At 40.3% G+C, this 20570-nt stretch overlaps 1 protein-coding gene across 3 annotated transcripts in view; it reads left to right on the top strand.

The window, feature by feature from the left end:
• Window positions 1-19507, top strand: part of LOC108884514 (ras and Rab interactor 2) — a 35524-nt gene extending 16017 nt beyond the window's left edge. For 2 of the 3 annotated variants that reach the window (XM_018678431.2, XM_018678430.2), the window contains 11 exons: window positions 1800-1894; window positions 2154-2352; window positions 2458-2572; window positions 4625-4697; window positions 5309-5400; window positions 8783-10192; window positions 13571-13653; window positions 14157-14382; window positions 14574-14705; window positions 17663-17826; window positions 18203-19507. In XM_018678431.2, coding sequence (XP_018533947.1) covers window positions 1800-1894; window positions 2154-2352; window positions 2458-2572; window positions 4625-4697; window positions 5309-5400; window positions 8783-10192; window positions 13571-13653; window positions 14157-14382; window positions 14574-14705; window positions 17663-17826; window positions 18203-18529 — 2916 coding nt within the window. In that variant the 3' untranslated portion in view covers window positions 18530-19507. Of the gene's footprint in view, window positions 1-1799; window positions 1895-2153; window positions 2353-2457; window positions 2573-4624; window positions 4698-5308; window positions 5401-8782; window positions 10193-13570; window positions 13654-14156; window positions 14383-14573; window positions 14706-17662; window positions 17867-18202 lie in introns of all 3 variants that reach the window. The other variant, XM_018678432.2, reaches the window with a different exon arrangement.
• The last annotated feature ends 1063 nt before the right edge of the window (window positions 19508-20570 follow it).

Genomic DNA, 20570 nt, shown 5'->3' with positions numbered 1-20570 from the left:
AAGGAAAAATGACACTTTTTGCTGTGTGAGAGTGCTGGCTGGTTTCTCTGCTTTGACCATCTGTGGAGACTCTTAATGGCTATCTCTGACTCCACAGCGGTTCAAACAGGGCATCACTAGTCTGTGCTTTAATTGTGTAGTTTTCAAATTCTAGTAATTGTGGAGCTAACTCGCAGACTTGTGCTGTATAATAGAGTTTTGACCTGACAGAACACCGAGGGAGTCTGAGTCTTTAACAAAGCTGGCTCCACTTGGTCCTGCTGGGTGGGGGTTGGGGGGGGTGGGGGGGGGTTATTAAAGGGGCTTGTGGTTACTGTGGTCTGGCCTGCAACCCAGCTGGTGGAGAATAGTTTGGAAAGGGATGCCTCCTGCTGGTTGAAATGTGTCATGGGCGCATTACTTCAGGTGCACAAAGTGTTGAAGAAAAGACTAAAACCTGGGTTTGTGTTTGAACTACAGGGGCTGAATTTATCACATCAGACAATTCATTATATTGTGCTCTGTGGCTGTCGTGTTTTGTTTGGACTGTTTGAGCCAGATCATCAGTGCAAATCATCCAAATTTCAACCATCTGATCAGTTAAGTTTGAGGAGGCTCTGAATCCCTGGGAGCACTCTAAAATGTGGAAATGCGGGAATGTGGAAAATGCAGAAAAAAACAAAACAACATGAAAGCAATTTGTTGCAGTCTTAAACTGAACAGTTTTCCCAGTTTTTGAGGCGTTCTCTGAGGAGAGAATCGCATTCAAATGTGCTGATGTAGGAATGGATTCTGCCAGAGTGTATTCTCATGTCTGTCATTACTACTACTTGCTATTAAGTGCATGGAAATATCATAAGTCAAATCAATAAGTCAGAGATATGACACATATTTTTAGATTAAGCGTGACTTTTCACAGCTCTGACTGAAACCAGTGGTGACATGTTATATTTCCTGTTTAGTTGTCTGGAAGGTGGTGGGTTTTTCTGAATTATATGCCCCGCACAGGCAACAGCCATGCCCAGAGGCATTATGTTTTCGGTTTGTCCATCAGTCCCTGTGCCCCATTCTTCTGAACGTGATATCACAAGAATAACAGAAGGGGAATAACAGAAGGGGAGAAGACTGACTAACCGGTAGAGACATACAACCACAAAGTGGTAATTCTAGTTTAGTATGCTTTGGTATTAGAGATTGTAAAAGACATTCCATGATGTGTCATCACTATCTGAATGCCAAAATCCAAAATAATTATAGGCTGAAACTAAATATAGTAGAAAAGCATGATGAACAGTTGTTCATCTGTCCACTATTGCTGCTAAACATAGATTTAAATGACAGTGACAACAGGTCATATCTTTGTCAGTTGGCCTCCATGACATGGCATGGGAAATGTAATCTTACAAGCCTTCTTGTCCTGATTTATCCAGATGTTTACATGTCCTCACACACTGCTGGGCTGTTTATTGCAGAAACTGTATTTTCAGTTGGGTCACACTGAATACAAATGTGCATGTGTGTCTTTGCAGTACAATTTGGGACATTTTTTGGCCCAGCCTGAGTGTTGGGTGATTTTTCACAGTGCTTTGTGTTCACATTTCCTGCCTATAGGAAATGATGTCCACACACAGGAAAAATGACTAACCCTGCCCTTTGTTCCAGATTTGACCAGCGTAATCTCTCCCTCTCAAAGTCTCAGTTTCTTGCTTTGTAATTTATGTTTGAGCGATGCTGTCGGTTTCGTTTATTGCCGTTCCCCCTCCTCTTCTCCTTCTTGTGTTCCCTCATCATTTAAATCATTTCGTTCTGTCTTCTTCCAGCTGATTGACACATTTGCATCGGAGATCGGAGAGCTGAAGAAAGAGATGGTCCAAACCTCTCCAACTATGGACAAGGAGCCCATGGAGCTACAAGGGTAAAGCTGGTTTTCCACACATTTCACTTAGACACAACTTTCATCAACCTGACAAATCTTTTTTCTTCCTAGTAATATTTTAAAATGTCTTCTTGATGAGGCAGAACATATATTTCTATTAGCTTGGTTTTCATTGTTTTTTATTCTGTTAAAATCTGATTTTAACATCTGAGTGTAAATACTCACCACATTGGTACTCATTTTCACCAGCAGATGGCATAAGCGTTTTACTGTCTCTCTGTCTCTGTAATGGTGCCAGGCTTGAGAGCGAGGTGAGTGGCGTTTACCTGCAGTCCCCTCACTGTGGTGGCGTGGGGGGTGAAAGGGACTCTGGGTATGACTCTTTGCGAAGGAGGATGAGTGTGTTGGACAGGCTGAGTCAAACCCACCCGGTATGGCTGCTGCTGGCAATCAGCGAAGAGGAGGCCAGTCACATACTGCTCAAACAACCACCAGGGGTGAGGGGTTACCACCATCTTGGGATACAAATGTTAATATATCATTCTGTAGTGTCATCTAAAAGTGGTTTATGTTTCATGACCTCTGATTCCCTCCTGGTACAGGTATTCCTGGTAAGGAAGTCAGCTGCCCTACAGAGAAAGGTTCTGTCTGTGCGTCTGAAGCAGGATCAGTCAGGAACTCCCATCAGCCACTTCCCTGTCAGAGAGAGCCAGTACAGTAAGTTGATTCAGGATACACCGTGGATTACATCTGGATGTATTGATTTAGATACTGTAACAGATTATCAATTTCGAAATATTAGAAATTGACTTTCAGAATATGTTCAAGTCTTGTCTCAAAAAATGATACCACATAATCTAGTAATCCAAGAAATTTAAAAAGGAATATATGAGAATTATTTGCAGTATCTGATTGAAATGTACCATACATGTTGCCAGACAGCTTACAATGTACAGAATATCTTAAAGGAACAGTTGTGTTAATAACTTTGCTCTTAGCAAAGGTAATTCATGTTAACTCAGATTGTGTTCTTTCTGTCTCCTTTGGTCTCCTGATTATGTCTCGTTCAGCCACAACCACCTCTGCAGTCACACTGTACTCTAGGTCAGAGAGATAAAAATGTCACTTCCTGTCCGCCTCCACATACTGTGTACAAAGATACACACATACATAAATGAGAAATGAAAGTATGACCAGAGGAACATCAGTTTGGCCCACCGTTGGTATGTGTTTGTGTGTGCGCATGCCACTGTGGGACGTAAAACCATGCTGAGTCTTAAGATAAACTGCTGTTAATTTGTGTTTTATTTAATGCAACTGTCCCATGGTATTGTTGGTATAAAAAGATGAGTATTGACCTACATGTGATGTGGCTGCAGTAACACATCCCTGCTCTTTTAACCTTGGTTAAAGTAGGAAAGATTTGAATATTCTGATAATGCGTTAATCTTCAGCAAACGTCTAATGTAAGCTGTGACTCAGGCCACTTAGACCTGGGTCACATGTTTGTTTGCATAGCAGTAGTGAGTGACATTGAACAGGTTTGGTGACATATTTAAATGAACTGCAGAGCTGCATTAGTATAGCACTTTAATTCAAAACACTTTCTAATTTTTCCACTCATTATTAACTGTTTGTATACTGTTTGTGTATCTTAAACACTATATTGAAAGTGTGTGCTGCAGTTAAATTTGTCATGCTGTTGACATAGTGTACCATAAGAGTGCAGTAAGATTGTAATGTTTAACCACTGTGATCTTATTATCATAAAACTTTGATTATAAGCAATGCTTATAATATTGCATAGTCCTGGAACTATGGCAGTGCCAAAATGTGACAACATACCAGCTGTGGATTTTCCTTACTGAAATGACAGCCCACATGGGAGGGAGGGGAGTGCCTTTGGCCTGGTTTGGCCTTTAGATGTGGGTCAGCTGCTCTCCAGTTGGCCTCTCATACTGCACAGATTTCTGCATCAAGTCAGCCTTGTGCATGAATGGTTTGAACTTAACATTGGTTTCATAAAAAAAAAAAAAAACATACACCAGTGCTATTTAAAATCACTATGCTCATTAACTTGCACATTCTTTCTTGATATAAATATAAACACATAGTTAAGGAGTATAAATGCTGTCTTTGAATGTGGTTTTGTTGAAGCTAAAATCTGAAAGACAGCACTGCAAACACGTATCAGAGAGACTAGGCACTTCAGATCTCCCAAACGTAGATGCTGAACACAGTCATAGGTTTATTCAACTACAGGTACATTAACTGAAGAGGGTCTGAAGCATGCTGCTAATGTCACTCTAAGCTAAATACATACTAACATCCCCACAGTCACCATGTTAACATGCTGATATTAAGCAGGTATACTGTTTACCATGTTCAATAATGTGTTAGCATGCTAACATTTGTTAATTAACTCTTTGTTAACTAAGCTAGGCTAACTCTTTGTTAACTAACTCTCAAATTAACTTCAGACCCTGCCCCACGGCAGTATGGTTCCATCCCCAGTAGCTGCCCCAGCCATGCCCTACAATAATTACATCATGGAAAAAATATGTTGTGAATTAAGTCCTGTATAGTGTGTATACATATCGTGTATACATGTATGCATATCTTGGTTGTTGCTATAATATCTTGCTGCTGTTTGAAGGCGTAGAAAGTTACTAAATAAAACTTAAAACAATTGTTGATTATAAACAAATATGAAATGCAGGAGATAGGTGAGAACAGACTAATCTCATTTGCAATTTCATTTGTTTGCAGCCTTTTCTCTCGAGGGATCTGGGATAAGTTTTGCAGATCTGTTTCGCCTGGTGGCTTTCTACTGTATTAGCAGGTAAATAAACACCATTTCTTTTTCTGTCTGTCCATCTATCACATCACCAGCTACTCCGTGTTTTGCCCAGTGATGAGGCATGACTTGTGCATGGAAACCCCATGGATGAAAATAATGTTTGTTGAGTAAGCAGTCAGCTCACAGCGCTCAAGGCTCTCACTTCTTGTTTTAGCTCGTGCCAGCTCGGGAGACTCAGACAGACTTAAACAACAGACACAGGAAATAGAGGGAAATTGTGCCACAAGCAATAACAGACACATTACTAGATCTGACTATAGAGATGGTCCTCAAATCAAACAGGCATCTAAAATTTAATGCCCAGAATTTTTCTCGACCACCGTGTAATGTCACATTCACAATCCCAGCAAGTATTATTGTAACTTATATATAATTTAATAATGGAAACAAAGGGTGTGTCAGCATGTTTTATTAGTGATGATTGAAAGTGTTTTCACTTCTCTGTATGCTAGTGTTTTCAGGTTTTGTTTGCCAACCAAACTTATGGCATCATCACTTTGTGTTCTTATGTGTGAACTTTGTGTTCTTATGTTTCTAATCTCTCTCTCCTCATGTTTTGTGTTCTTGTTATTTATTTATTTTTTGTATCTTAGGGATGTCCTGCCTTTCACAATCAAACTCCCAGAGGCCATTGCATCTGCCAAGACTCAGAAAGAACTGGAGGAGGTGGCTCAGCTTGGAGCAGGTGTGCTCATTTTTTTATCTAACTGCTTTGAAGTTCTATATGAACGCTCACCTTGAATATCTGTTCAGTTTTATTTATATAGCGCCAAATCACAACAAAAGTTATCTCAAGGCACATCTGTCAGTGATCTCCCAAGTTTGAACTACAAATGTTTTTTGTAGTGTTATCATTATAGTGCAGTTGCCTGGCCACCCACATTACAATAGACGCTGAACAGGAGCGCTGGGCTGGTGGGTAAACTGTTGTTCATCAACAAACAGTTACAAACTGTCATTTTCACATTTTGTTCATACACATATTAAACAAGTGAGATGCAACTTGTCAGTTAGAAATCTTTACAGGTGCTCGTAGAGGGATTTCTGTGCTTCCGCTTCTGCTTCCAATCTTTATGCTAAGCTAGGCTAATAGCCTCCTGGCTCCAGCTCCATAAAAGTTACTACAGAAAAATTAGAATGATATTCTCATCCAACTCTGAGAAAGAAGCTGAAGAACCCTATTTGTTTAACAGTTCCTCTTCCTGGTAATGTCAAGCAGGGGGTGTTTTAGAAACTGGTTGGTACATTTGTAAAAACTAAAACTGGATAGCTGACTGTCACTCAACTCTTTTCATTAAAGGAAGAAATCATTTTCATGAGGCCCATTTTTACATATTCATCCTCTGGCTTTGATTTCTCATGCCATAGTTTTGACATATACAGAAAATATGAAAATGTATTATAGTGCTCACTCTGTTCACTGCAAGTTGGGTTTCATACTGAACTGGCATAAACTGAAAGAAATGGTCATAAATGTTTAGAATACTTGAGAAAAAGCTTAGAAGTAGTATGGCAGTACACAAGACTGGATGAGAGTATATTGATTCAGTGTAGCATGGTGCTTGTATGTGTGTGTTATAACATGTAAACAATCAGTCAGAGAGAGGGAGATCAAACAACCACTATCTGTGGCACAGGTTTTATTTATTTTTCCTCATCAAAACACACTGACCCTGTTGGGTCTGGTTTCACAGCAGATTTAGCCACTTCATCTCTGTCAAGTTATTCTAGGCTCAGCTGCTGTGAAACTGCGGTGAGTCAGCTTCCTACAGTAGGATCCTATGACATAGCTCAGTGCTCAGTGAGGGGGAGAAGGGAGTGGCGAGTGGAAAGCTACAGTAGGCTGTGTGTTATCTAAACGTGCACATACCATTATACTGCATTCAAACATGTATGAAAACACAACACTGGTGTGTGAATGCTACCGTAACATGCAGAAAACTGTGTCATAGCTACTTACAAACATGAAGTACTGTCATTGTATTTGCTTGCCTGCATTCTTGTGAATGGAAGTGGGTGTTAGTTTGCACTGCAGAGACTTGTGCATTGCTGTTTTTACATTTATGTGCGCTGGAAGAGGCAGAAAATCCTCTGAACCAGCTTCTTAACAAACTCATACATTCATTAAGGGAAACTCCCCTTCTCCACTGGAAAGCTTCTATTTAAAGACAAAAAGCAGACTGCCTTGATGTTGTGGAATCTGGGCACGCACATGTGAAACACAAACACATGTTGCAAACAGTTCATATTGGGGTATATTGGGGTGGAGGGTTCTGAGCCAATGTACTTAAAGCTTTTACCATGAATATTTTGGTCAGCCATGGATATCTGTCATGAGGGTAGGGTTCAACTTCTTAGTCATGGCAGTGGCATGAATAGAGAATGTGGGCTGGTTTGTCAGTCCATCATTTTGGCCCAGCCTGAAATATCTTAGCCGATGGATTGTCATGAAATTTTGTGTTACCTAGATGATTAACTGTATTATAGGTACTGCATTCTTAACATTTGTTGAATACTTGGATTTATGACCAAATACATTCATAATTAATGAGACTCCCATCAGTGTCAGTCTTGTCTTTAGAGCTAAAGTTAGCGTGCTAACATGCTAAACCAAGATGACAAACATGGTAAATTCTACCAGCTAAACAGAAGTATGCTAGCATTTCCACTGTAAGCATGTTAGCATGCTAACAGTAGTATTTAGCTGCCTAAGTAGAGCCTTGTAGTGCTGCTAGTATAGTGCTGCTAGCATTAAATTCACTGAAATCACTCTGTCACATTTTGTCAATCATATCTGATTTCCCCTGTTCTATTTCCCCTATCTCTTAGTATGTCTATAAGAACCCCTCATTTTCTGATCTGCTTCCATTTAATTTGCTATTCATGCTTTTTGCTTTTATGTTAACATGTTAGTATTTTATCAACCACAATGCTAATGCCATCATATAGTAGATGGTAGACTATGTGCTGTTTATTGATCTTGTATGTTATGTTAACCCACATTGCAAGTTTTGTGACCCTCCTCAAACTGCATTTCAGATGACACAAACAAAATCATGATTATATTATGTATAATTATTATTTATTATTATGTATTGTTTGAAAAATTATTTTAATTTCAGCTTATATTAGAGAATCCACAGTATGTTCTTTTTCATTCAAATGTCCCAGTAAAAAATAACCATAAAGCAAAGGGAAAAACAACGTTTGAGGAATCAGCAAGAGTTATAGTCAGTTGGTATTGTATGTGTTACTCAGGGTGGTTTGAATTGTGCAGTCCTGCTCTGTAGTGTCAGGTGCTCATTGTCACATGGACCAGTAAGAATACCACAGGCAGATTTCACTCTCCAGACACCGAGGTATTATGAGACATCTGAAACTGCTCAACCAGCAGTCAGTTGAACCCTGCTAATTTATTGCCCTGGGAATGCAAGAGTTAACGTTTCCATTTTTAGCCTGCATGCCCAGTCATTACTAGACTTATACTGCAGTCACTACATATATATTTTGAAGTATGTATGAAACAAAGAGAGCATCTATCAAGAGCATCTATCTAAAACTACCCAACTAAAGGAGCTAAAGGAAAATACAGCATTACGTAGAACTATGAGAGAGGAAAACAGAGGAGGAAGAAGGAGTGGAGGAACTGGAACTGTGTGCTGTGTGGTGCACTGAGCGCCCTCCCACTCTGTGATTAGCATGGGTGACTCCCTCTGTATGTCTCTGGGTGTGTGTCGGCATCCAGTGAATCAGACCCAAGAGACACGGAGCTGAACTCACCGCACTTCTTCCACCAGCCAGACAAAAGCCACAAGCGAGTAGAGGGACAGGCAAAGAGAAAAAAAACAAGGAAAATTTTGAGTAAACATCAGTAGTGTTGGTAAGAAGTAGTTGAGAATACTGTCTTTGTTCTTTTACTTCTATTCTATATCTTAAACTGATCTTTTCATTTGTAGACTACTACATTTGTAGTCCCTTCTGGGAACTTTGAATTGGTCCAGGAGAGCTATGTGCCTAGCTTAAAGTTAATGCTTGCCTCTGAGCTTTTCTGTGTCTGTGTATTACAGGCTTCTGGGACTCTGCCCTGTGCAGTCAGCGTCGCACCTCCCCCCACCCCTGTCGCCCTCTGAGCCGTACCCTCAGCCCCCAGCGAACCAACAGGAACAGGGACGTTGGAGGGTCACTGCAGAGACACACCGGTGCTAACTGCGACAGCGCACCCCCAACCCTTCGGCCCCACGCTTCTCCACCTTCCTTTCATCTGGAGGAAAGACATTCCAGTGGTCCTCTGTGCTTTGTTAACCCATTGTTTCTCCAGACCCATCACCACCACCACCACCAATGTGAGGAAGATTCACCTTCACATGCTGTCAAGTCCGAGAATGCCGGGAAATCATCTGTGAAGCAGTTGGGCGGCAACAAAGGTAACGGGCAACACACGGACAATCTCAAACTGAACGGCAAATCGAGGCCCCCTCCCCCTCGCCCCCCTCCCCCCCGCTCAATGCAACGCCGGCGCCCTGCCCCACCTCCACCTGGACCTCCAGTAGCAACCACCAGACCCAAGAGCATGCCAGAGGCTGTCGCAGTAGCTGCCAGGCAACACCAGTCTCCCAGCAGGCGGCCGGCACCCACTCGACCACCAATGGGCACCAAGCACAGCAGCCTGTCTAAAAATGCCAGCTCACCAATTCCTGTGCCTTCAAACCCTCCACCTCCAAGGCCTAAGAAGCCTGATCTGGAAGCCCACCGATGCCACATCGCTCTGGACGATGAGACCATCGCCAAGGCCCTGTCTCGTGCCAAGCTTCCACCCTGCCAGCCACCGCCTGCTGTCCCTGCTGATGTACTACTGGAGAATAATGCTGGGAGTCCATCCAGTCCTAATGAGAGGGGACGCCAGCGGCTCAGTGACATGAGCATGTCTACTTCTTCCTCTGACTCACTGGAATATTCACAGTCTCCTGGATTCTCCCTGGGCCTGGCCCCCAGCCCGTCTCGACATCTTAACCATCAAGACCCAGTGGAGGACAGCAGCGAGGATGATGAGGATGGGGAAGAGGATGAAGAGGAGGACTACGGGGTTGGCCTGGAGACAGATCTAGAAATGCGCCTCCGTCCATCCTTTAAGGCGCGGAGGCGAAGGGTTGGTGTGAGCCTGGGTGGAGGGTCCTTCATCCTCCCCAGGGCCTTGAAGGGACGCTTCCGCAAAGTGAGCGGCATGCTGAGCTCCCTCATGACCCCAGAGAGACGAGCTGTGAAAAGGATTGCTGAGCTGTCCAGGGACAAAAGCTCCTATTTTGGCTCCTTGGTTCAAGACTACATCAGCTTTGTTCAAGAGAACCGAGGCTGTCACACATCAGGGATGGATTTTCTGCAGACTCTAAGGCAGTTTATGACACAGATGAAGGCTTACCTGCGCCAGAGCTCTGAGCTGGACCCACCTATAGAATCACTCATACCTGAGGACCAGATCGGTAAGTCGGTCATGACACCATAAAGTTAAAGACAAGTTTGCTGGTTGTACTGTGGGTTTGTGTGTCCTGACTTTGTGAAACATCTCCTCATGCATGCATGGGCACATGTTTTAGTCATATCCCATCTCTGACAGCATTCAGTTCGCTCCATGTTTTCATTCCGGCATAATATGAGAAGTAAAACCTCTTGAGTATTGCTTCAGAAAAGGATTAGAAAATGACTTCATTCATTGACGTTCTTCAGTGAGTGCCCAGGCTTGCCACTGTCTTGGGAATCAGACATACTAGTTGAAGTTTTCCATATTAGTCTGCCTCATTATAGGTGTTGAGTTACAGAAATGCCATTGTGCTGTGCCCCAGTGAGTTATTCTTGGCCTTTCTTCTTTGGCATAAGCTCATAGTGCATTTGAGACTCATTTTCAAAGGCAAAAATTTCATTTAAAAGTATTTCTTTATTGGGGCTGAGTACTGAATCTCTGTATTTTTTTGGTAATAGTCAAAATGTGAGTATCAAAAGCTGCTTGTGTTAAGACTTAGGAATTTTGTTTTCTACTTTGGATTTCCTCTTCCTTATCCTCGTAGAGTATATCAAATTTGTTGCTGTTGTCCACCGCCATCATGACCTCATGATAGTAGCAAAAATAAAGGTTTCAGACATGAGCAACACTATCAAAGTGTTGTTTCATTCCAAACAGATTATTGTGGACTAGAGTATTTGCATGAATATGTAAGTATGTCTTTGCACACATCTCACATCCCTTGTTCATTGTAAACAACAACAGCGAAGCCTTGTTCAGAGACAGAGAAGTGATCCACTTTGGTTGTGGTAGCAGGCCACAGATTCGCACATGAAGCATCTCACGCTCACTAATGTTCTCTTTGGAGAGGGGAAATGTGAAGAAATGTAAAGACATTTTATACAGCAGGCAGGGAAATGAATGTGATGTTTGACAGCTCTATCCAAGCTGAAATTTTAAGCTGTGTTAGTGACACTGTAATAAGAGAAATATATATGTGTGTGTGTGTGAAATAGCTGAGTTGGTTTTTAGATGGTTAGAGGTGTGTATATGCAGCCCACAAAATTACAGGTATTAATTTTTCCTTGGAAAATCAAAACAAAGCTGAGAACTATGAGCAGCAGGGCAGACACTTTTATGTCTGTGCTCCTGGAGTGTTTACACAGAGATTTAGAAGAGTGTGATTACGTTATGGGTGAAAAGTCTGACATCTTGGGAAAGAAATGTTTCAGTTTACCTCTAAAGTTTGACTCTGCAGTAAAAGGGGTGTTAGAGGTCCAAACTTGTGACTATTGATAGTAAGTATAAAAGGTGGATTAGTCAACCAGTAGGTGTTTGTAAAGGGAGGGTATATGACTGTCAACGCACACTCTGACTTATGGCCTTGACTGGATAAGAACAAACAGGAGAAGGGGAAATGCTGTCATTTCTCTGAAGAATCAGCACAAATTTTGAGTTTATTTTCATTTATGTCTCCTTGAGTGTTTGTTTCAAGTTTTTATGTTGCTCTGTGTGCATACACTGTGTATCACACACGCAGTTGAAGGAAGCCTTTGAACAGGTTGTAGCCCAGATAAAGCCCAATAGCAAACATTGCTCAATATACAAAGGAAATGAGCCTTTCTGGAAGGAATCAGGAAGTCCACAGTCAGAAAATGTCTGTGTGCATGTGTGCCAACATATACGATAGTGTGACCAAAAGGGTGTCCTTAAGCGCCTCGGTAACCCTCCTTGTACACACACATGAGGATCTGATGGAAATTGTCCAGCTGTTATAAACACTTCAGGCCTTCCCTTGTTCATGAGAGTTATTTGTCTTAACAGCATGCAATAAAGGCCAAACCCTTACCTCAGGTGACCCACAGCACATCTTATACAGAGTGTGGAGGATTGTTTGGGGCAAGAATTTCTACAGAAGAACAGAATTCCTGTATGTGCATGCACTGGTTTACACTGTTGCAAAACATGTATTTTGTTCTGTGTTGCTCATTGCATAAGCATGACAGAAACACTGCCTGGAGGCTGGGGATGCCTGTGCAGAATGAATAGTTGTATCAGTGCTGCCAGTGAACAATAAGACACAATTGTGTCAATGTGACATGCTGGACATAGTTGAGGTAGGCAGGAAATGATTTGAAGCCTATGGACGTAAGTCTGACGTACAGATGGAGCCATTGTAAGATCCAAGAGCAACGTTTTAATGCATGTCAGCTGAATGAATGGCATACTTGTGAAAGGGGTCAAGTTCCATGTTTGATCGGGTTCCAGGTTGGTTAAATACCTGGATTTGTTGAGGTCAGACTCAGGCTCAGCCACTAAGCCATGAAGAGCAACACACTGAATATTCAGGTTGTCCTTAAGCTTAAGCTCCAAATATGTAATCTATCTGGTAAAACCTGACTTTTACTTCTTGAAAGGAGGTTAGTTATTTATTGATCTTGTTCATGTTGTTGAAAGCCAGGAATTAGAAATGATTCAAATTTTAGAAAATGCTACAAAATACTGTTTAGGGCTACAACTAATGATTATTTTCATTATTGTTTAATCTGCTGCTTATTTCTTTGATTAAATGTTTGGTAAATGAAACAACAGAAAACAAGGTGATCATTAAATAACCTTGTTGGACCAACAGTCCAAAACCCCCATATATTCAGTTTATTATCATGAAAGCAGAAAATTCCCACATTTGACAACCTGGAACCATCAAGTGTCTGGCATTTTAGCTGAATAATGACTGAAATAATAATTCATCAAAGTGGTTGCTGATCCGTTTTCTTTTGATTGACTAATTAACTAATCTCTAATGCTGTTTTACAACTTAAAAATTGGCTCTTACCATATGTGTAGCATTCAAGAAAGATGGTGGTATTACTCAAGGACAGATCAGAATAAATGCACACAGAAGACTATCAGTAGCTACTACTATTGATCTTAGGCAGGAATGGTGGCTTGATATAATTTGTAGTGCAATATAAAGAGCGTCATTTACTGTATATCACTGACCAATGAGACTTTGAGATTCTGTGTGGTTAGTTTCATTTTATCGTTAATGACCACATTATGGTCTGAGTTTTGCTGTCAGCTGACTATGTATAACCTACAGTGTCATATACTGAGTAATAAAGTGTCTGGATGACCAGATGTACAGACTAGTTATGGACAGCACTGTTTCAGTTTTGTGTGATGTTTCCCGTCATTTGTCTTTCACAACACACAATGACGCACTTTCAGTTGTAAAATAATTTCTTTGCTTGAAGTCTTAATCATTTCTTTATCTACTGGTGTGACCGAATGATCAAAAATGTCTGTTTCTCTTTTTCCTGTGGCTTGTGTATGTGTGTGTTGCTGTCATCTTGTACAGACCAGGTGCTAGAGAAGGCCATGCACAAGTGTGTCCTGAAGCCTCTGAAGAGCGTGATTGAGGTGGCGTTACATGACTTCCAGGTCAGGATTTTATAATGTCACAAGGTTGTTATGTCATTTGTTAGACTGTTTAAATGAAAGAAAAAAAGGAAATAACATGATATTTGGCAGAAAGCAATCACCACAACAGATTTCTTTTTAGTTGTGGATGTCTATGTTCACACACATTTAATAATCAGATGGAAATATTTATGTTATCATAAACAGAAATGAGATTTTCTTTGCTAGGTAAGGATCACACATAAAATGCACTGTACATTGTGACAGAAAATGGACTTACTTACTGACCTTGAGTTTCAAGAGTGAACAGACTCTTTGCCCCTATCCTTAATTAATTCTTAATTCTTCCTCAATTCAAATTAATACTTAGCGGACTGGCTGCTGTCTGTAGCTTCATATTAAAGGACAGATCTATGACAGTGTTATTGATCGTGACAAGTTTCATGAGAAAGTAAATAAACAATTGCCTCAAGAATATCTAGAACTACTTTAACCCTGTCTGTGTTTTTTTTTTTCTTTTGTAGGTGAGCAGTGGAGCTTGGCAGCAGCTGAGGGAGAACCTGGCCTTGGCAAAGACCAAGAGGCCCCAAGAGCTGGGGGTAGATGGGGCCGTGCCCCCTGACCCTGTGGCTATTGAGAAGATCCGCCACAAATTCCTGAACATGAGGAAGATGTACTCGCCTGAGAAAAAGGTGTCTCTGCTGCTGCGTGTGTGCAAACTCATCTACACCATCATGCAGGATAACTCAGGTATGGAATAGTGTTTTTACTCTGCATATAGCAGAACGCCTGAGACTACAGCTGATGTTACTATTGATACTGCAATCTACAAGTTTTTGTCAAACTCCTACTTCCGTCTTAGTTTCAGGTACTATTTACAGTAATGACCATTGCTATGTCTGTCTGACCTGCCTTTCTGCTCTCGGCCTGCTTCCTTCCAGGGAGGATGTATGGTGCCGATGACTTCCTGCCCATGCTGACTTACGTGGTTGCTCAGTGTGACATGCCTCAGCTGGACACAGAGATTCAGTACATGATGGAGCTGCTTGACCCATCTCTGCTTCAAGGAGAGGGTAGGTTCAGTTTCTTAGTAGCTGGATGTGGTTAACCCAGCTTAGCTACCAGCACTTCCCTTTAAACTGCAAATTGTTGCTCTGTTTGTGTATGAATTAAACGCACCATGTTGGAGGGTATGTCTTTTCACTTCATGAGTTTTTCCCTAGTTATTTCCTACTGTCTTTATCCCAGGCTAGTCTAAACACATGCTAACTCCAGCTCTGTACTTAATAAACAAACATGACATTGACACTGTCACATCTCACCCTTAGAGAGACAGTGAATAACTGCATTTTCCAAAATGTTGAAGTACTCGATTAAAATCTCACAGTAAGGTTCAGCTAATAATAGCACACAGGGAAAACCCAGAAACTTCCATTTTACCTGTGTAACGGATGTGAAACTAAGGAGAAAAACACTTCACAACCGTAGGCGCCTGAGCTGTGAAGACATTTACCTTCATGTAAAGTTCGATAATGTTGGATATTTCCCTCATGAGGTCAGGCACATTACAGTGTGGTGTGAGGGTGACCTGAGTTCCACCCCGTTGTATAACCTGGTCAAAGGAAGGCATACCTCCAGCTGAATGGTTGGAAATGGTTCATAACATTAGAGACCAAGGGTGGGGGTCACACAATAGAAGTCTTCATCATCAGAGGATTTTTTTTTTTTTTCACAACAGTCACAGTCCTGTTTTCTGCATTAAAACTTTCACACAGAGGCATTATGTTTTTTGGTTGTCCATACATCCGTTCCATTCTCATGGACATCAGGAATGCCTTGAGGGGCTTTCTTCAAATTTAACACAAACGTTCACTTGGACTCAAGGATGAACTGATTAGAATTTGGTCATTGTGTCACTGTGACCTCACAGAACACATTTCTGGTCATGACTGGCTGACAGTATCCTGTAAGATATCGTGATAAACTTGGGAATTCATTTTCCCTGCCATGATGGCAAGCTGTTCAGGCCTAGAGGCAGCAAACTAGCCCCAAGTCATGATGCCCCTCTCACTGTGCTTAACCACTGCATCATCTTAGCTGGGTGGCCACTTCTAGGGAGAGTGGCCACAGTGCTAAATCCATTTATAAACAGCTTGTCTAACCATGAGCTGATGAATATCTAAACTCTTCTTTGTAAAGTTTTCCAGCTATATGCAAATCAACAGCTCTTGACTGTAAGTCTTCTGAGATCACTTTTTTCAAGGCATGGTTCTTGTAAATAGTAAATTCAAAATGTTAGTTTTGTTAAATAAGTAATAGTAGATCTAAACCACACCTTTTAACTTGCTTTATTGATAAGATTCCAGATTTGCTGACTGCTGAGGCTAAATAGCTTTTGTTGATGTCATTATCCAAGGGGTTCACATACTTTTTCCAACCTACACTGTGAATGTTTGAATAATGAATTCAGTATGGACAAGGACAATACAATGATTGATGAATCTGACCATATTTTAAAACAAACGTATAAATACAATTCCAAAGGGACTTAAGGGTTCACTTAAAGCTGCTCTAATCCATGTTTACATTAGTTACATTAGTTTGCTATTATTTTTTTTATATTCATTCATTTTCTATATCAACTTCAGCAGGTGCTTGTATGCCAGTGTTATGTTATGGACTTTTTGTGCTCAAAACATAGCAGTTGATACAAGTTTAAAGCTTGGAAGAAGAAATGCTTCATTTTGCACAGATATAACCTTATTTGAGGTCTGATGAAGACGTAATGAGAAGAGTGCAATTATTTAGTCCAATAGATCAAAATATTTAACTATTTCCTCATATAGTAACCATAGGTATCACATCTTGCAAAAATTCCATGGTGTGTTGTTCAGATGTTTTACACTCGTTTTGTGTTAGTTTTCAGGCAGTTTGAAGAAAATGAAAGGAAAATTGTGTAATTTTGGTTAAGGACACAAGTTGCACAAGATAATGGCAAATGCTAAATTGTTGCATAAGCGAAACTCTTTTCTATCTTAAGTTAGCTAAAGTTAGCTAGCATTAGCCACTACAAGTTACTGGTCAGACCAGACTATTTAAGGGCTACAGCACCAAAACCTCTATTGTGTGTGTGTTAAACTGTGTTGCTTTACAGTATGAATTAAACCTTTCCTTTCTTCGAGGAGGAATGTTATTTCTTCTTTTAATAGTTGCATAGTCTCACTTTCACTGAGCCCTTACTGTAAGGCACAGACTGCTCTGTGTATTTCACTGCCTTTAAATGAGTTGATATTCAACCTACAGACTGAAAACAAGACATGATTAATATTACTACAGTATCATGGTGATGTTCATTAGTATCCACTGTTAAACAGTTATCACATGCTGCTGAAATAAACACAGATGTCTTTTTCCTGGAATACTTTTCTTGTGGGAGATCATTTCCAATTTTTTAAAAACTATTCATTTATTTTATTTTATTTTCTAGCTCATTTTCATGCCATCTGAGTTGAAATTACCAGGAAGGTTCAATGACTGAGTTTGAGAAACATGGACATGGGAAGGAAAGCCCTAATGACATTAGTAGGAAATTCCAGTCTGTTTCATTTGAATGGGCTGGAACAGGTTCAGAGGAAAACAGAGGCTAAACCCTCCCAGAATGAAATATTTTCCTATTAGCGTCAACCTGTCTGGCATGTGAGCGCATTTAAAAACTGCTAAAATGTATATGGTATAGTGCCGTCTTTGAACTACAGTTTGAAATATATCAATTATTGCTTTGACATTAATACCTGAACCCTAATCTGTGAAATATTTAATAATAGCATTCCATGGGACATGAAGATGAATCTCTCTCTGGTCTTTATGCAAAAATATTTGTCTTTATATATATATATATATATATATATATAAAGACTCTATGCAGCGTCAGCTGGTTTCATTTCTAGATAATGATGTGTTTCACTGTCCAGTTTCTTTTTCTCCATTCATCTTGAAACGTTCAAACTTCTTTGTCTCCTTTCTATTCCAGGAGGGTACTACCTGACCAGCGCCTACGGGGCCATGTCCCTCATCAAGAACTTCCAGGAGGAGCAAGCAGCCCGGGTACTGAGCTCTGAAACCAGGAACACTCTACACCAGTGGCACCGCAGACGCACCGCACAGCGTTCGGTGCCATCTGTGGACGACTTTCAGGTATCAAACCTGACCTGAGCCCAACTTGATCATCCAGGCAGTGAGTCTAAGTTGTACCAATTCAAAATAAATCCAACTCTCGTGCAGCATTGGGAAGTTGCATGAAAGATGCCAGTGAATAGGAATATATATATATATACAGTTTTCCACTAACATCATGGCATGTAAATCTTTTTCAGTGGTTTGTATTTTTGGGTACAAAGCACCCTCTAGTGGAACATTAAACAACTGCATGTGATTTCTTTCTACAGCTATATGGTAATAGCATGTGTTTTTCTGTCTGCCTGCTCGACTCACTAGCAACGCTTCCTTCATTGCGGAGATTTCTGTCCGTTCTGCCAAATTTTAACACAGGACTTTTTGTTTCTCTCTGTAGAACTATCTCCGTGTAGCCCTGCAGGAAGTGGATACAGGCTGCACGGCCAAAACCCTGGTCGTCCACCCTTACACCACCACAGAAGAGGTCTGCTCACTCTGCGCTTACAAATTTAAGATCCCCGACCCTGAAAACTATGCACTGTTTCTGGTCACTGAGGACACCAGCCAGCAGCTGGCCCCAGACACACACCCTCAGCGCATCAAAGCTGAGCTCCACAGCAGGCCTCGCACACAGATCTTCCACTTTGTCTATAGGAAGGTGCCTAACCTTAACCTCTGTATCCCTGCCATCATGCAAAATGGAAACTGCCTTCAAGTTGAATAGTGGAGGAGAATGTAACAGCTTGCTGCACTTGATCATAAACTATAGCAGTTGGTGTTCTTGTGGTGCTTGTAGATGTTTGTTTTTGATAGATTTGAGGATGTCTGAAACAGAAACCAAGCTGTATATATATTGATGCAGATGTTAAATATGACAGTTTTGACCATTTTTGAATGATGAGGGGATTTGTCTTTTATGAGAAACAACTAAGTGATAGAATGGACTCTGGAAAGTGCTTGTAGTTTAACTCTTACACCTCAGAAATGTGGCTCAGATATGGGTCAAAAAGGCAAAATTATGGTAAGACTCATTCAGCTTAAGTTTATCTCAACTTATCAACAATTCAACCACTAGTCTATTTGGCCTGTATCTGATTTGGTTAGAGTACATGCTAAGCGGAAAGTGTTGGATTGTGTATTGAGACTGATTTGCAGGATTTTTAGTATGTGAAATGTTATATGGAGATGAAAGTTCTTCAGATTGTTGGGCATGTATATCCTCAAAGCTGAGTACAGTAAAATATTGCATTTTTTTAAAAAAAAACTAACTTCTGCCTTAACTGCTGTTATCCTGGGTGCCTTCAAAAGGAACATACTGTATGCTACTGAGAGCTTTCAGCTGTCATCCAGTGACTAGTCAGCTTGCATAAAAATGACCTAGATTAAAACGTCATGCTAAAACATTAATTTAAAAAGTAAAATGAATTGTTCTGATTTTTTTTTCTCTTATGTTTTTTTTTGCAATTGCTGGTCAATTGTAGCCTGTTATTTCATGTAGAAATATTTTTATATTCTTTCTCATCACTAAAGTGACAAATATTTGTATTCTGGTTTAATATTTCTGTACTGGACTCATTACTGGACTTGGTTTTATGCCAGTTATTTCTCAAAAGTCAATTTATGAACAACACTGTTTCTACTGTTTGTTATGAAAATAGCTCCATGCTGACTGTGGAAAAATATAAAATTCTCTCCAAACAAAGTGACTTGCTGACTCTAACATAATGTTATTTTTCAGGAAGTGTCAGTTCTTGGGCATAATATGTTGATGTTATTGTGGTACAATACCTGAAAAAAACCATTCATAAAATGCACCATTGGTAAATATACAACACAAATTGATTTTCAAAAATATATATGAAATTATTTTTACTACAGAGTTTTAAACTGGTGACGCTGAAGAGTTGGAACAAAATGTATTGTTGTTTAACAGTAACATGTTTGATTTGCCTTTATCTGCATCAGGAATTATCACAACCCTGACTTTGTGCCTTTGATCACAGCAAAGTCACATATTCACAATGAGGTATGACGTACACCTTATTGCGTTATGGGTTCGTATCAACTGAATAGCTTCCTGGAATTGTTAGGGAGTTATTAAGTATCAAACTTGCCTTTCTGTTGTGATAAGCAGTTATGTATTTAATGGCACTGAAGCCACTTACTCTAACATGTAACACACCCATGTCATTGAGCTGTAATCTCAAGCCATCCACTCCAATTTGAGACAATAGTTCACTATAACGCCTGCCTCTTGACTCTTTCTCTGACACATGACACATCATGGCAGTCCCAAAATAAAGTATTCCCATTACAACTTCTTATTCAAGGTATGCAAATTATAAACTGAATCTTTAAATATGACTTAGATTTACTCAATACAAAGTTGTTAAAAAAAAGTTTTAAAAAAGAAAAGTAAAATTGACATTATTAATGCTGTATAAATGTTACAGCCCACCTTCAGACACAAAATCACACTAATACAGAATAAACATTTATCTACAGATATAAACAACAACATAATACAGTTAAAATGGCACAATTCATATAATGTTTTCTGAGGTTATAGGCAGATTTTGTAGTATTTTTGGTTTTGTGACTGAGGTCTGGAGTTAAGGAATGCTTTGTTGACACATTTATGTAGTGGAAGTCAGCGCTGTCAGTCTGATAAATGCATCTTATTATATGTTGCAACCCTCATGCACCACATCTGTACACATCACCAGGGCGGGAGCACAAATGGTGTGTTTTTACCTGCAGAAAGG

This window comes from Lates calcarifer, linkage group LG5 (genome assembly GCF_001640805.2).
Source record: "Lates calcarifer isolate ASB-BC8 linkage group LG5, TLL_Latcal_v3, whole genome shotgun sequence".
In the NCBI taxonomy this organism is placed as follows: Eukaryota; Metazoa; Chordata; class Actinopteri; family Centropomidae; genus Lates; species Lates calcarifer.
This window is presented reverse-complemented; position numbering and strand designations above follow the sequence as displayed.